We start from the raw sequence: 15,177 nt of genomic DNA, 5'->3' as shown, positions 1-15,177 counted from the left end.
AACCACTGACTGTGACATCCAAGACACTGCTGGGTTGTCCATTCTGACCTTGGTGGTCAGCACTCTGGAGACGAAAGCACTCTGGTAGGAATCGGTAAAAAGACCATTTGTCCTGTTGAGCAATAGGTACAGAGATGGGAGAAGGGGGGGTGACTGAGGGGAAGCTAGTTTTGTGTTAGAAGCTGTGCAGTTCAAGTTAATGACTATAGTTGAATAATAACCTGCAGTATCGAGGTCAGTTTTTGAACACAGAAGTCCAGATACGGGGAGTGAGTATTTCCCAGAACTCAAGTCAGAGCTAGGAAGATGAGTGTGAAGTTTTGTCACTGTCACCAGTGAAATTTAATATAATACATGTATAACCAATGTAATGCTTTATTATGTATAGTACACAGAGAACAAACGTATGGTAAAAATGCTGGATTATGGGGTAGTACAATCAGTATTGCAGCACAAGTCTCGAAGTCATTCATTAACCAAATTGTGACCCAAAAGTGACATGTTACTCCTCTCCATGTACGTGTCCTCTTCTGAACCATTCCGCTCACTCCGTCTTTCACTGGCTCCAGTGCTTATATAGGGTAAGATGATTTATTTCATTCTGTATCTGAGTTCAAATTCAATGTTTAATGTCTGAATTGTGGCTAAATTTTTGTGAAATAACCATACACAGTTATGAGGAAAAACCCTTTGGAATTATCTGGATTTCTGCATGAGTGGCTCCTAAAATGTTAATTGATCATCTAAAACTAATGTCTTTGAGAAACACACAGTGCATTTTTATAACTTTGTTGAACAAATGTTTTCAATTCATTCTATTGATGGGGTGGGAAAGTGTGTGAACCTCTAGGATGATAAAACAGGAATTGCAATAGATTAGGTGTGCAGGTACCTTCAGAGGGTTCACAGACTTTTTTTTGCAAGTTGCTTCAACAAAGTACTCGTGTTAAAACGCAATTTAAGGTGTTTACTGCTTTTATAGGTTTCAGACAGCCAAAGTTTTACAATCCAGATGTTTTTACCAAATACTTTGTGTAATTGAAGTGCTGTTGGGTGTAACTTCGTGTGTAATTTCATTGTTCTAATAATTTCGCCCTAGGAATATCTGAGCCATTGGGACATCTGTGGGGACCTGAAGCTAATAGTTGTGTGGTTTTGTCAATACAACATTCAGATGTCGATACTCATGCAATATTTATGAAGAAACATCATTTGAAGGAAGCAAATTATCCAAAGCAATTCTCAATAAAACCCATTGGAAGCTAGCTGCTAGTGAACCCCACTGAAGTGGTGGACAATTGGTGGAACGATCTGTAATGTCAACCCTTCTTCGGCCCATGTTCCATCGTATCTCATCGGTTCGTCTTTTGGGAACCGCAGCACCCAGAACGGTCAATGGCAGCCGCTTGCCTATGGCTCCTTCCAAGGACGATAGCATCCCCCCCGAGAAACTGACCTTTGATGACCCTAGTGCCTTCCATGTGAAGACCTTCAGGGAGCTGCTGCGAGCCCTCGGGGTCTTTCAGCTCTGCTCCTTTCCTGTGCTGGTCAACAACTGTGGGAAGGTAAAAGCTGGAAAGTCCTTGCAAATACAAGCATTGTACAGTCATGGCTGAAAATATTGGCACCCTTGCACTCTCTGCAAATAACTCATATTTACCGTATGAAAAGAATGAAGTGGACCCCTTAACCACTGAGAGATAATCTGGTCCAGCTGGGAAGCAATTTAAAAAAAAAAAAAAAAAAATTTAAATGAGTTATTTGGAAAGAGAACAAGGGTGTCAGAAATATTGGCACCCTTATATTCCTTGCAAATAATTCATATACAGTAAATATGTTTATGGGGTATGCATGTAGCTAGGAACCGGTCAGTCAATTTAATTTTTGCAACCCAGCACTAAAATCACACATTTTGTTTGAGAAAGCCTGGAGTTGAACTGTGGGCGTTTTATTGTCCAAAGTAAATCTAGAGCTCAAGGTATCTAATTGCAGTTATTGTGACCAAATATGGAGTCTGGGGTGTCAATAATTTTGTCAATGCCTTTTTTTTCTGAATTACAAGGATAAAAATAGTTCTGAATCAAAAACAAAGCTTCTGTAGTATTAACGGTGAAATAAACAATTGTGAAGACTACGTACTTTGTGGTCAATTTCGTCTTCTTTTTAGCGAAAGCTACGAGTCATTTGCGAAAAGGGCGCTAATATTTTTCATTATGCTTTTATGTTGAAGGAAATCATCGATATCCTTTCTTATTAGCTGCTACTCACCACCTGTTTATTTTGTACACAATGTCCGCAATACACTCGGCAGTGCATTTTGCTCTTCGCGTTCACAGGAGGTTGTGCGTGCGATGCTCGTTCTCACTGCGGTTTTTTCCCTCAGCTCATGTCTGTGGCCCGCTCTCTGCTGGGTAAGACTGGTTTCTCCATGATCCTCCGCCCCTCCATCTATGCCCAGTTTGTCGCTGGAGAGAGTGAGGCTGAAATTGCAGTTGCCATGGAGAAGATGAACTCACTGGGTTTGCGCACCATGTTGGCAGTGCCTATTGAAGAGGACCTGGGAGAGAGCACCGGGTCTGATCATCGACCTCTATTACCACACATTCATGGCTCTTAATTTCATTTTCTCTGTGGCTCTTCGCTTTAAAATGTACACTGTAAATAAACGTACAGTGTTACGTTCTTTCTGAAGTCACTGAAAAGGAAATACTGACTGGTGCACTGGAGCACTTCTGCTGTGTCTTCTGGGTCTCGAATTTCTAAAGGTTTAAACGGAGAGAACGGTGCACACAGGACCTTTCCAAACCTTCATGTTCTCGAGTAATAATTGCTCTTAGGCTCACGTTTTTGGCGGTCTCATAAAAAAATGTGCTTGTGGTAGGGAGCGTCGCTATGACGACAACTTGGAGGCCATGCTGGAGTGTGTGCGCATATCCCATAGCAACGCCTGTGCGGATCCCATGATGCAGCTGAAGATCACTGCACTGCTAAGCCCAGAACTGTGTGTGAGTTTGAGTCACAGTTGTGATAGCTGTGTCCAGTAAATGGTGGTGGTGATGATGATGATGATGATATTATTATTGCTATTGTTATTATTATTGTTAAAGTGGACTTTCTCTCAATATCTCAGGTAAAGTTAAGCTCCCTTCTTTCCAAAGAGCAGTATGACCTGGCTCAGCTGGTCAGAGCCATGGAAGGAGAGGTACAGTGGTGGGTCTTCTACGGAGGATTTGAATAACTTCAGGTCCTATGTATAATCTATATCGATCAAAGTATTGACTCCTGCCATTAATTCCAGTTCATTCTGGCCCTTCCCTCTTGCAGTCTTTCCACTTCCCAGGCTTGACACAGTCAGAAAACACTCATTTTCTCCATGGCCTCCGGCGACTTAACAAAATAGGAGAGGTAGGAAATGGAAAATAATCATGTAATGCCACAATAACATTTTTTTTCCCTCTCTCAAATATGTGCAACACCTGTGTTAATATGACGCTCCCCTCTGAATCTCCTGTCACTATTTACTTTCTGACCATCACTGAAATGATCCTCCAACAATCTCCATCCTGTACTGTAATGTTCCGTCAGTCGCCATGAAGTTTCGAGAAAAATGCTCCTGGACAAGTGAAACCAGCCAAACACCACGGTGATTTAGTACTGCAAACTTCACAATCAACCATATTACTGTTTTAGCAAAAATAATTAAAATACAGTCGGACTGGAATGTGGTCTGCCCCCAAAGGCTGCTAACGACACACTTCGAAAACACTTTTCACCCGAACTACTGCACTTACTTTACTCATGCCTTATTTGACAGACCAGCTTCCTTAAAGTACGAGTTCTCGTGGACGCCGAATACACGTATATGAACCCAGCCCTTTCCCTTGTCACCATGGCAATGATGAAAAAGTTCAACCAGAAGGGAGCTTGGATCTGGAACACCTATCAGTGCTACCTTAAGGTCTGTATGCTGCACCACTCCAAATTCTCTTATTTCTTTATTATCACTTTTATTCATACATAGTTTCATTTTTATTGCCCTCCTGTTTATGCCCTTCATGTTCTGGCTTTTAGCATTTGCGTTTAGAAGATGCTTTTCTCCAAAGCAACATGCAGTATGATCTTAAGGTACCTACAGATGCTCTTCTACTTACGATGGTTCGACTTACGATTTTTCGAAGTTACGATGGTGCGATAACGATACGCATTCGGTAGAATCCGTATTTCGAATTTCGATCCGTTCCCGTGCTTGTGATATGCGGAACGAAACTCTCTCCCGATGCTGGGTGATGGCAGCGAACCGCAGCATCCACTCGACCACCCTCGCAGTCTCTGTATCTATCACAGGAACGAGTGTAATCGACCGCAAGTGCAAACGAGTGATACTGTTCTAAAGCTTTTTTTTTTTTAAATTTTGTTTTCACATTCGAGCATGTCTACTAAACGTCCATGTGTATCTCCTGCTTAAATTTGCCCAGCTGTAGGTTATGATAAGTGTTCTGAGCACGTTTAAGGTAGGCTAGGCTATGATGTTCGGTAGCCGTGGTACTGTATTTTTTTTCAGATTCACTTGCGATTTTTCCACTTGTGATGGTTTTATCAGAATGTAAGCCATCGATAGCTGAGGAGAATCTGTACAATTATTTACCCTTTTAGTCAGGTGAGTAATTCTTCCTGGAGCAATTTAGGTCTGAAAGCACCAGCTGTAACCACTATTCTATCATCTCCCTGCAGTAATACTGGCTTGTACTAAACCTTGTACTACGTGCCCTCCTACCCCACTCTTTCAGGAGTCTAGATCTCTTCTACTAGATGCGATTGGCCAGTCTGTCAGTCAGTCCTTCTGCCTAGGGGTGAAACTTGTGCGGGGAGCTTACATGGACAAAGAGAGGATGCTAGCTGCCAAGGAAGGCAGGCCTGATCCCATTCAACCGTCATGGAAGGATACCAATAAAAGGTGACCAAGTGACTTCTGGTTACGAATGTAACGGGTGTAACGAATCAGCCCGTATCCTGTAAATTTTGTTGCGTCTATGTTCCTAAAACCGAAATGGAGTGTCATGACTCTTTTTTTCGTGTTTGCAGTTACAATGGTTTATTAGACATTCTACTGGAGCTGGTCTCTCAGAATACTGAGTGTTTCCGGGTGATTGTGGCAACACACAATGAAGAATCCGTCAGACATGCAGTTTCAAGGTACGGCTGAGTGAATGTTTACATTTACTTTTATTCATTTAGCAAAAGCTTTTCTCCAAAGTGACGCAGAGTGATTTTTATCTAGTACTCTATGTAGCTGACACCTTTATCCAAGGTGCCTTACAATGCTGGATACACGACAGTAAACTCGCTATAATCATTTATACATCTACACACTGAAGCAGTGTACTAGACTGGTTCATAGAAAAAAGTTACCGGTAAAATTGCAACATTTTACAAGATCTGAGACAACACTTACATAATATATAAATCACCAGATCTTCAGCTTTCTAATTAAATTTTATTATTGAGCAAAATTTTTAATTAACTTTTTTCGAGATTTCAATACATTTTTTAATTGGCAAAATTTCAGCCCCCCAAAACGATTGCCAAGATTTGCCTAGTTATAAAACCAGGCCTGTATTTATATACAATATTGTGCTGTTTTCAGAATTCATGTGCTATACTTTCTTGTCAAGACACTGATAATTTTAAGTTGACAGTGTGTACTTAGGGTGTCAAACCATCACATTCTCTCCCTTAAGGATGGCGGAATTGGGAATAGACAAAAACTGTGGCTCTGTGTGCTTTGGACAGCTGCTGGGGATGTGTGATCATGTCTCCCTCACCCTGGGTAAGATGTCCTGCTCAAAGATTTCACTTATGAATAAACATTTTGAGCAACAGACTACGGCGCGAGGTTGCATATGTGTAGTGATAAAAACCAAAATTAAAATATTCCATTTTTGGATATCATATTACAGATGCAGTGAAGTTTAACAAAGTATGCTGAACCTGAATGTGTAGCAGAAATTTCATTGAAAAAGCAGTTTTAAAGCTCAGACAGACATGTAACAGAATGGAATAAAACCTGTAAATCTGAAAAGGAATGCCATTTATTTATTCATTTTGTTCAATTATTTAATATATTGAGCAACAAAGTTTTTTTTTTTTAAATTGTATTAATAATGTGAAACATATATTTTGAAAAATCAGGTGTAATAACATTAAGACAGGATTCTCTCTCTGCTGTCAACTCTCAGCTCAACACGGTTTCTCCGTGTATAAGTCAGTGCCCTATGGCTCGGTAGACGACACTGTGCCCTACCTGGTGCGCCGGGCCCAGGAAAACCGCACTGTCCTACAGGGAATCCGCAAGGAGAGGGACCTGCTGAGGCAGGAGATGAAGAGAAGACTGAAGGAGAGGTTGATGGGTTATAGAAAGAAATGCTGAAGGAAGAGAGAGCGGAAGAAATAAAAAGCGGAGTCGGCCATCTCCATGAGTAAGAGTGTGGAAGAAGAACTGGGAGGAGGCACGGGTTAAAAGTTGAGAAAAAGACAAAACGGCATGAGTAGTAATAGGACAGGAAGAATGCCTAATCAAATTAGAACTTTTTATGTTTGTGTTGATGGATATCAGGGTGCAAATGAAAGGAATGGAGAAAATATTTTGCTTGCTTGCGAGGTCTCACTCCTGAAACTCTTCTGTTTGATGAACTGGGTTTTGTGGGGAAAATTTTTGCTGTATCTCATGTCTGACAGGTCACTCAGTGTCCGTCTGATCTTCCACCATCAATACTATTCTGTAGCCTATTCATTATGTTCAGAAACCCGTCACATAATCTAAATTCTGACAGTCGCTTGTTTGTATCGAGAATGTTTATTTTACGTAACTCCTATAGTTTTTATATCCACCAGCAACCAAGAGAAACAGAAATAGTTCTTATTACAGTAGTGAAGAAGCACAGTCAGGACTTTCCCAGCCAAAAAAGGCCACACCAGCAAAAAAAGACTGTAACTGTGAAGTACGTGTGGACTGTGGATTTGCTAAGCAAACTAACATTTTGTGTGATAATCTAATGTATTTTCAGTACATACAGCTAACATACTTGAGCGACTATTAAAAATCATTGTATTATGCTGAAATTTGACTCGTATCTATTTCATGCAAAAAAGAAATAAAGTGAAGTGAAGCGATCTTGAAAAACAATTTGTAAATTTTTCAGTGGTACCCTAATGTAAATACTATTGATTATGTATATTATAAAATAATTGAGTATTTCCATATTCATGCGTTGAGAACATTCAACAATTTTTTTCTTATTTTTGAACAAATTTCTGAAAAAGTTGGAGGAACATTTAAAAAGTGTGTTATAAGAAGAACTGAAGACTTCCCAAACTGGTTTTGCAGGACACTGGAGGTTGTCTCCTACTCCCATTCCCCTGTACCTCATTTTCTCTTTGAAAACCACCAAATGGTGCTGAGTGGCGAGAGGGAAGTCATTAACATCTTGTTGCCAATAACCTCTCCTCTTTCATTTATTCACACCCTGTTCAATAATAAACACTGACCAAATGCTGCTTTTTCAATGAACCACACAAAGAGGACAGAGTCACAAATTCAGAGAACGAGCAGAACATCTGTTGGAGGTCAAAGCACAGGTGGATCTCTCTAGAACAGAGCAACATACTAAAGCAGATAGCAGAGCTCAGCAGTGTCACACGGTGATCTGTCACGGAACATATTTACTGTGCCACGTAGACGAGATAATACATGAGTCCAAAACCACCATAAAGAGTTTGGAGATGCAGACAATCGCAATGAAACATGTAACTGCACTTCTTAAGTGGGACTGTAAGACTACCTTCAGGCTAAGAGTGTGAAACTGTGCCATGCAGATCTTGTATTAGAATCAGAATCAGAATCAGAACGAGCTTTATTGCCAAGTATGTTCGCACATACAAGGAATTTGTCTTGGTGACAAATTTTATTAAGAGCTCTTGTGGTATGAGGTGTGCTAAGGCAAGTCATAACCTCAACACTACTTCAATGTGATGACTTTGTATAGAATAATGGGGACCACAGTATGTCTGATCTGTTTAACAGAGTACAAACGAAGGCACAGTAAGAGTACAAGTAAGACACATGGAAGATTACAGTAACCAAAGTGAAAATGTGACCGTTTCATTGTTAAATTCAATCAACTCATAAAAGATAGAATATCAGAAAATGATAAAATACACCCTTTATTAAACTAGTTTTAAAGTTAGATAAAAAAGGGACAAAAAGTCCATTTACATATTCGTTGTCCTTAACAATTGCTTGCTTTTAAACTAATACAATACAATTAAAACTCTCAAACTAACTTTTTGTATGTATTAACACCCAGTTCAAAGGCTTTCCCGTTATACCCATTACACTGTTCTACTTTATATACCGCATTAATGTACAGCACAGTATAATGCTTTCTCAGAACTTTTGACAGTAAGGTCATCCTACTTTGTTCTCACAATTCCTCATAGCTACACTAAAATCTTAATTCTCATTTTTTTTCCAAACGCTTAAGAGACAATATTTAGGCAGTACATTGTCTTCAAAGATACACAGTTTCTTAAACTCATGCCTTAGGTGTCCCCATGTCTTTTTACACTTCAATATAATGATCTTTAAAAAAACATAGCAAAACTATTCATATTTATCAATGACATATTCAACAGTATCCTACTGCCTGTCCAAAAAGGCACAGGGTGTAAAAGTGGACTGGCGTTGTGTACAGGTTTCACTCCACTGGGGCTAAGGACGGTTTACAGTGGCAAACAGTGAAGGTCAGATTCAAACCTGCAATCCAAGAAATCATATGTAAAAACATCACCCACAAAGCCTCAAGTGATGTCATTTAAAATATAGCCCTGCTCGGAATCTCCACGTAGGTCCTCTGACTGTATGTGTGTCCATGTCGATGCTGTCCATAAAGATGCCTGAGAGGGATGGTGAAGGAGGCGTGTGGATCTTGGCATATCCTTAGTGGGTAGGAGGGGAATGATGGGTACAGAGAACTAGGAGAAGGAGAGGTTGATGTATGACAAGAAGGAAGCGTGGGCTCAAGGGTAGTCATGAGAGTAGTGTGTGGAACCATTTCTGACAGATAGGAAGAACTGGTCTTGAATGGAGGGAAGGAGGCAATTTCAGAGGATGGATAGGAGGAAGATGTGGAGGAGGGAAAAGGTAGATAACTGGTTGGTGGGAGAGGGTGATTAGGAAGAGAGGAGGCGTCGTGGCCAGATGTTGGGGAAAGAGAAGAGAAGGATGATACAGATGAAGCTAAAGAACAGACAGCGGAGTGGCTGAGAACTGAGTGAGAAGCATGGACTGAGGAAGAGGGGAAGGTGGAAGTGGGCAGAGTGTGACTGGCAGCGGGATTGTATTGAGATCCTGTGGAGGGTGGATCAGTCGGATCAATGGTAGAGAGGTGAGCCTGATTAGTTACAGATCCTGGTGTAACGGTTTCAGGAAGAGAGGAAGGGGAGTCACGGGAAGGTTGGGAAGAATACGAGGTAGGAGTCAGACTAGTCTCGCTGGGCACAGAAGGGGGGTTATTATTGGTGGTAGTCAGTGAGTTATTTGAAGTACACATGGATGGAGGAGTATTGGAAGAGACTGAATGATGGAGGCTGAGATATGCTGAAGATGGGTGAGAGGGTAGAGGACTAAGGAGAGCTTCTGGGGAGCTGGAGTTAGAGAGGGCTGGATAGGAGGTAACTGGTGGGGCCTCTTGGGGTTGAGGAGAGGAGGATGGAAGAGATACAAGGTGGTAGTTGGACGATGAGGTCTGGAGAGAAGTGGAGGAAGTGGAAATGGGAAGCAGAGCTGGAAGGAGAGAAGGATAGGAGGAAGGAGGAAGGGATTGACACAGAGATACAGAGACAGGAGCTGGAGAAGAGGATGACCCTGGAGGAAGGGAGGAATACGGAGACACAGAGGGGGGGACAGACTGATAAGGTGGTGCAGATTGTGGTAGACATGCAGAAGGGAAGGAGGTGCAGTTGGTGTGAGGGTTGGGAAAAGCTTGGTTGTATGAAGCGAGAATTATTTGGCCAGAGCTGCAGAGACAAATGAAGGCTGGCGTTAACATAAACCTCGAAATGTCATAATCAATTACGTCAATCAATCATTAGAACCACTAAGACTTGCATAAGATAGTCTGTTATTTCTTACCTTCACATGTTTTTGCTACCAGTTCATTTCAAGAACAATTTCGGAAGGTGAGCGCTTTAAACTCTAGCAAGAGTTACTCCAGTAATGTAAAAGTAAACCTATTTGTTTAAACATTTGGATCACAGGAAAAACAATCAATAATTAGCACCTACTTTTCCATTAGTCCGTCACTATCGGCGTCAGCATTCGATTGCACATTTTCAGCGGTGTTTGTAATCTTCTCAGTGGGACGCGGGAGGAAGGCCTGGGTGAGACTGAGGGACTGACGTTCGTCTACCACAGATGTTTCCCTCAAGTTGGGATCATTCGGGCTGCAGCTGCAGGCAGAATCGGGGATTGGGAGGCTACCCAGGTCAAGGTCCTGGCAGTTTTTTGCAGATTGCTCAGAGGATTCGCATGGCTCATGAGACTCTGATGATTAAAATAGAAAAACATAACATTGTCATTAATATATTGTGGATGTTTACTTTTGCTGCCTCATGTAAGCTGTAATATCAGTACAGTACAACACAACTTATCTTTACACAGCACTCTATCCTGAAGGCAGACTCAGTGCTTTCACAGATTACAGAAAATATCAAAAACAGAACGGTGAGCAATATAAAATAAATTTGGAGGATTTAAAAAAAACAGATATGCTGACAAATATATGAAATATTCTGAACACAGATGTTCTTTAAAGAGATAGTGAAGATTAAGACATAATGAAGTGGCAAAGGAGGGGGTGCGGTGGCGCAGTGGGTTGGACCGCAGTCCTGCTCTCTGGTGGGTCTGGGGTTCAAGTCCCGCTTGGGGTGCCTTGCGGCGGACTGGCGTCCCGTCCATGGGTGTGTCCCCTCCCCCTCCGGCCTTACGCCCTGTGTTGCCGGGTAGGCTCCGGTTCCCCGTGACCCCGTAAGGGACAAGCGGTTCTGAAAATGTGTGTGTGTGTGTGTGTGTGTGAAGTGGCAAATTGGCAGTGGAGGAGATGAAAACAAAAACTCCAGACTGATAGTAAGTTGGGGAATTGAACTCCTGGGGGGCTATGGTCAATCAACAAGTTTGAGCCGGACATCACTTAACGCAATCCCAACTCTTCCGCAACATTCCCCAGAGATATGGGACACTTCTGGGCTGCTTTGCATTGACTCTTCTGTCATGTGCATCCCATACAACCATTGCCTAAGTTGCTCAGGTGTACTCAAACTTTTGACTGTGCCTAGTGGCTTCACTTACCAGCATCATCTAGCAGTTCTTGCTGCTGATTAGAATTGCAGTTTAATTTTTTCTTGAGCCTCGCCTCTCTTTGTCTGCAAGTCACACACAGTTTGAAAGATGTAGGAAAGTTGCTGAAAGTAAATGATTCAAATTTAAAATGAATCAATTGTATGAAACCATATTTGGCAGGGGGGAACACTGGTTGATTTGGACTGTTCACATAATACTTTGTGCTATTTTATTAAATCATTCTTAAAAAGCATGTACAGGTGGTCCCCGATTTACGATGGGGTTACATTCCACGAAACCCATCGTAAATCGAAAATATTGTAAGTCGAAAATGCATATAATACACCTAATACACACCTCCGCGTGGCAGACTGGGAGACGTGGATCGCTGCCTTTGCCCAGCATCGCGAGAGAGTATCGCACCGCATATTGCTTGCCCGGAAAAAAAATCTAAATTCAAAATCCGAAGTACAGTTTATACTGAACGTCTATCACCAGCTCACCATTGGAAAATCGAAAAATCATAAGCCAAACCATCGTAAATCGGGAACCACCTGTACTCGAAATACATTTTCTTAACTAGTTTTCCCATCTGTTACTGATCTCCATGCAGCTGTAGATTCAGGAGAACGTTCTTTACCTCTTGCTGTTCATGCCGTTCTCCCTGAATCCCCTCGCAAACGGGTTGGAGTTGATCTTCAGTTCAGTGATCTATGGGAGCAGCACCAGCAGCGAAACAAAACAGGACAATTTTGAATATTGTGTTGACCTTCCTCCCAAAATAATTCTTGAAATGTTTCATGCAATACTTCCCCAACCTAGATACCTAAAGACCAAAGACAGCTGCTGCTTGACTCACTTACTACAGTACAGCTACATATAGAGTGAGAAGTGCTGAATTATTCTGTTCTTACACTTTCACCCTGGTTTTGTCTCTCTATGCTTCACCTTCCTCTCACCCCAGAGTGATTTTACCACATTATTTCTAGATCTTGGCAACACTGTTATACTCCAACCATTCTAAACCATCTCTTTTACCTTGCTGTTCTGGTAAGCTGTGACTGCGAAGAACTGAGTTTCAGGGAAAACAAAGGACTGGCGGATCCCTCCCCACATCCGCGCATCTCTAGCCTCGATCACATGCACACGTGGCTGATAGCGATGGAGGGAGTGAAGTATGATCTGAGGGTGAGAAATTATGGAGAACATCTCAGGCTTTAGTGGAAATCAGTTGCCGAGTTAAATCATCCTTAACAAAATATAAAATATGAATAGCATAGAGCGCTCAAGTACCGAAACAAGAGAACAAGGAAATGCCATTGAGTCAAGGACAACCCGGCAACTCAGGGAGAAATTCTAGAATGTTCTAATGCACAGCCCTGTTGTAAGTGCAGTGAGGACTGTAGGAATGTGAAGCTGCCTCTGTTCGTGCTCTTCAAGGCACACGAGGAAACACACACGCGCGAATCGGGCTTACATGTCCGTGTGTGTCTAGCGTGTTGTTGGTCAACTTGACCTGATGGAAGGAGATGGTCCTGCCCTGCCAGTGGGCCCCCGTGGCAGGGGAGTCCGGGTGGATGAACATACGGTCGGGGAGGCGTGGCTCGGCGCTGCCCACGGCGTGCCAGCAGCCTCCCTGGAAGCGATACTTTGACGCATCCGCCGGGACGACTTCCAGCAACAGAATGTAGCGCAGGGAGGGGTTCAGCCCAGAGAGCTTCACTTTGAGCTGCGGGAACATGCGGCTGGGCGAGAAACGGAGGCAATAAGGCCGTACGAAACGTGAAGAAACGGTGCAGAACCATAGAAATGATAAAAAATGAGTTCCTGTACCGGCCTGTCTTGGTGATGACCATCTCGGTCCCGATGCCACTGAACTGTTTCCACAAGGATGAGTTTTCTAGATCCATTTTGAAGTTACCTTGTTCTTTGCCACTCAGGTTTATGGGGACAGCGGGGGCCAGGATTGAGCCCGGTACGGTTCTGGTCATGTCACAAGTGCTTGGAAAGAGCGGCAGGTGGGACTGTGCATCTCTTTCTGAAATTCACCGCAAGAGTCCATCACCGATACTGACGTATACCGTAATTCCTTCAAGTTACTCAACAAACACAAGGCTGCAAAATTTTTCAAAGTTCTTAGTTATGTTGATTTTTGCATTGATTATGATTAGTCAAAAGTTACCCGATTACAGAAATAGCAGTAGTTCTTCTAGAGTTTCAGTTTTAGCTTGGTACTTTACAGCCACTGGATGAAGCTAGAAGGCACCAGAACATTCTAGAAAGTAGCAAAACATTCTAAAAAGCATCAGATCCTAAAAGGTACTGGAATTATTTGGTGCTTGGAATCCAGTACTAAAACGGGCTCATTTCAAGAACGTGGAATATTTTTCTAAAAAGTGACATATAGTACAAACTAACGCCAAAAATGTGATTAATCGAAAAAAAAAATGAATGGAAATTGCAAAAAATAGAAAAATAACATTTCTGTTACATTGTGATAATCAATGAGAGGTGATTGATATTATGCAAATATTTCTTTAACGTTACAGTGAGAGTCTTGCTTGCAAAGTAATATGCATATCAAAAAGCAGGGTAAATTGTCATTTACATTTAAAACAGTGATTAGTCAGTCGGTCAGTTTCCTTCCACTTACAGCTAGACTGGTGATTAGAGCGCGATTAGAAGGTTCAAGAAAAAGCCGAGACCAAAATGTACCGAATTTCGAGAACGAAATAGCCGTAATGTAGCTACCTACTGTAGTAGTTTCTTACAAACTCATTGCAATACTGCGCTGGAATCAGACTGTTTACACACGAAAACTGATGCGCAGTACAGTCTCTAAACCATGGGTGTCCAACGTGTGGCCTGCAAGAACATTTGTAAAATTATTAATATATACCACACCTACCATAAATACTATAAATTCTATTTGATCATGTGACAATGTAGCTGAAACACATAGAGCTGAACACACACCTCACTTAAATAAAATTAAATTTAGAAAAATGTATATACTGTGGGGGGTGCGGTGGTGCAGTGGGTTGGACCGGGTCCTGCTCTCCGGTGGGTCTGGGGTTCGAGTCCCGCTTGGGGTGCCTTGCGACGGACTGGCGTCCCGTCCCGGGTGTGTCCCCTCCCCCTCCGGCCTTACACCCTGAGTTGCCGGGTTAGGCTCCGGTTCCCCGCGACCCCGTATGGGGCAAGCAGTTCAGAAAATGTGTGTGTGTGTGTGTGTGTATATACACTATATATATGTATATACATATACTTTTTTTTTCATTTTTAGAGATTTAAGATTTACTGTTTCTTACTATGATTTTTACACATACAGGGCTTGGATCTGTTCACAATAATGATTGTGGCCTTTGGCCAAAAAAGGTTGGTCAACCCTGCTCTGAACAAAGTGACTGAGCTGATCCTCTGAATGAAGTCTCCACACACACACACACACACACACACACACACACAGGTACGGTGATTGCCTTCCTTGCCTCCAGAAAGCCCCAGGCCTTCTAAGAACTACCCGTCTTTTTGAAACTCACCTCTGTAGCAGCAGTCGGTCCATCTTGGAGGCCCCAGGGCCAAAGTCTCATACATGTCCACCCCCAGCATCTCACGTGCCCTTTCTTCCGCTCACTCAGTCGCCCACGGTCTCCAGGCAGAGCCGCCCGCGTTTTCCTCTTCCTTTCCGTCTAGTTAATATGAAGGTACGAAAAAGTCCTTCGATTCTGCGATTCCAAAAATGAACGGTTTATCAGTTCTCCTCGATACTTTTGCGCCGT

At 42.3% G+C, this 15,177-nt stretch overlaps 2 protein-coding genes across 2 annotated transcripts; one reads left to right on the top strand and one right to left on the bottom strand.

Moving 5' to 3' along the window:
• The first annotated feature begins 212 nt into the window (after positions 1 to 212).
• On the top strand, positions 213 to 7,163 carry prodh2 (proline dehydrogenase 2). The gene is made up of 12 exons (XM_018749807.2): positions 213 to 269; positions 570 to 581; positions 1,100 to 1,565; positions 2,384 to 2,574; positions 2,882 to 3,005; positions 3,131 to 3,202; positions 3,325 to 3,405; positions 3,815 to 3,958; positions 4,788 to 4,954; positions 5,083 to 5,193; positions 5,739 to 5,827; positions 6,237 to 7,163. The coding sequence occupies exons 3-12, from the start codon at positions 1,317 to 1,319 to the stop codon at positions 6,425 to 6,427; spliced, it is 1,419 nt and encodes a 472-aa protein (XP_018605323.1). The 5' UTR covers positions 213 to 269; positions 570 to 581; positions 1,100 to 1,316; the 3' UTR covers positions 6,428 to 7,163.
• A 1,707-nt stretch (positions 7,164 to 8,870) lies between these two features.
• On the bottom strand, positions 8,871 to 15,007 carry tbx6 (T-box transcription factor 6). The gene is made up of 8 exons (XM_029246947.1): positions 14,938 to 15,007; positions 13,229 to 13,433; positions 12,873 to 13,140; positions 12,434 to 12,577; positions 12,036 to 12,106; positions 11,405 to 11,478; positions 10,342 to 10,600; positions 8,871 to 10,074 (listed from the first exon to the last, which is right to left on the bottom strand). The coding sequence occupies exons 1-8, from the start codon at positions 15,005 to 15,007 to the stop codon at positions 8,871 to 8,873; spliced, it is 2,295 nt and encodes a 764-aa protein (XP_029102780.1).
• Positions 15,008 to 15,177: the final 170 nt, after the last annotated feature.

The sequence above is a fragment of the Scleropages formosus genome, chromosome 20, assembly GCF_900964775.1.
Source record: "Scleropages formosus chromosome 20, fSclFor1.1, whole genome shotgun sequence".
Classification (NCBI taxonomy): Eukaryota; Metazoa; Chordata; class Actinopteri; order Osteoglossiformes; family Osteoglossidae; genus Scleropages; species Scleropages formosus.
This window is presented reverse-complemented; position numbering and strand designations above follow the sequence as displayed.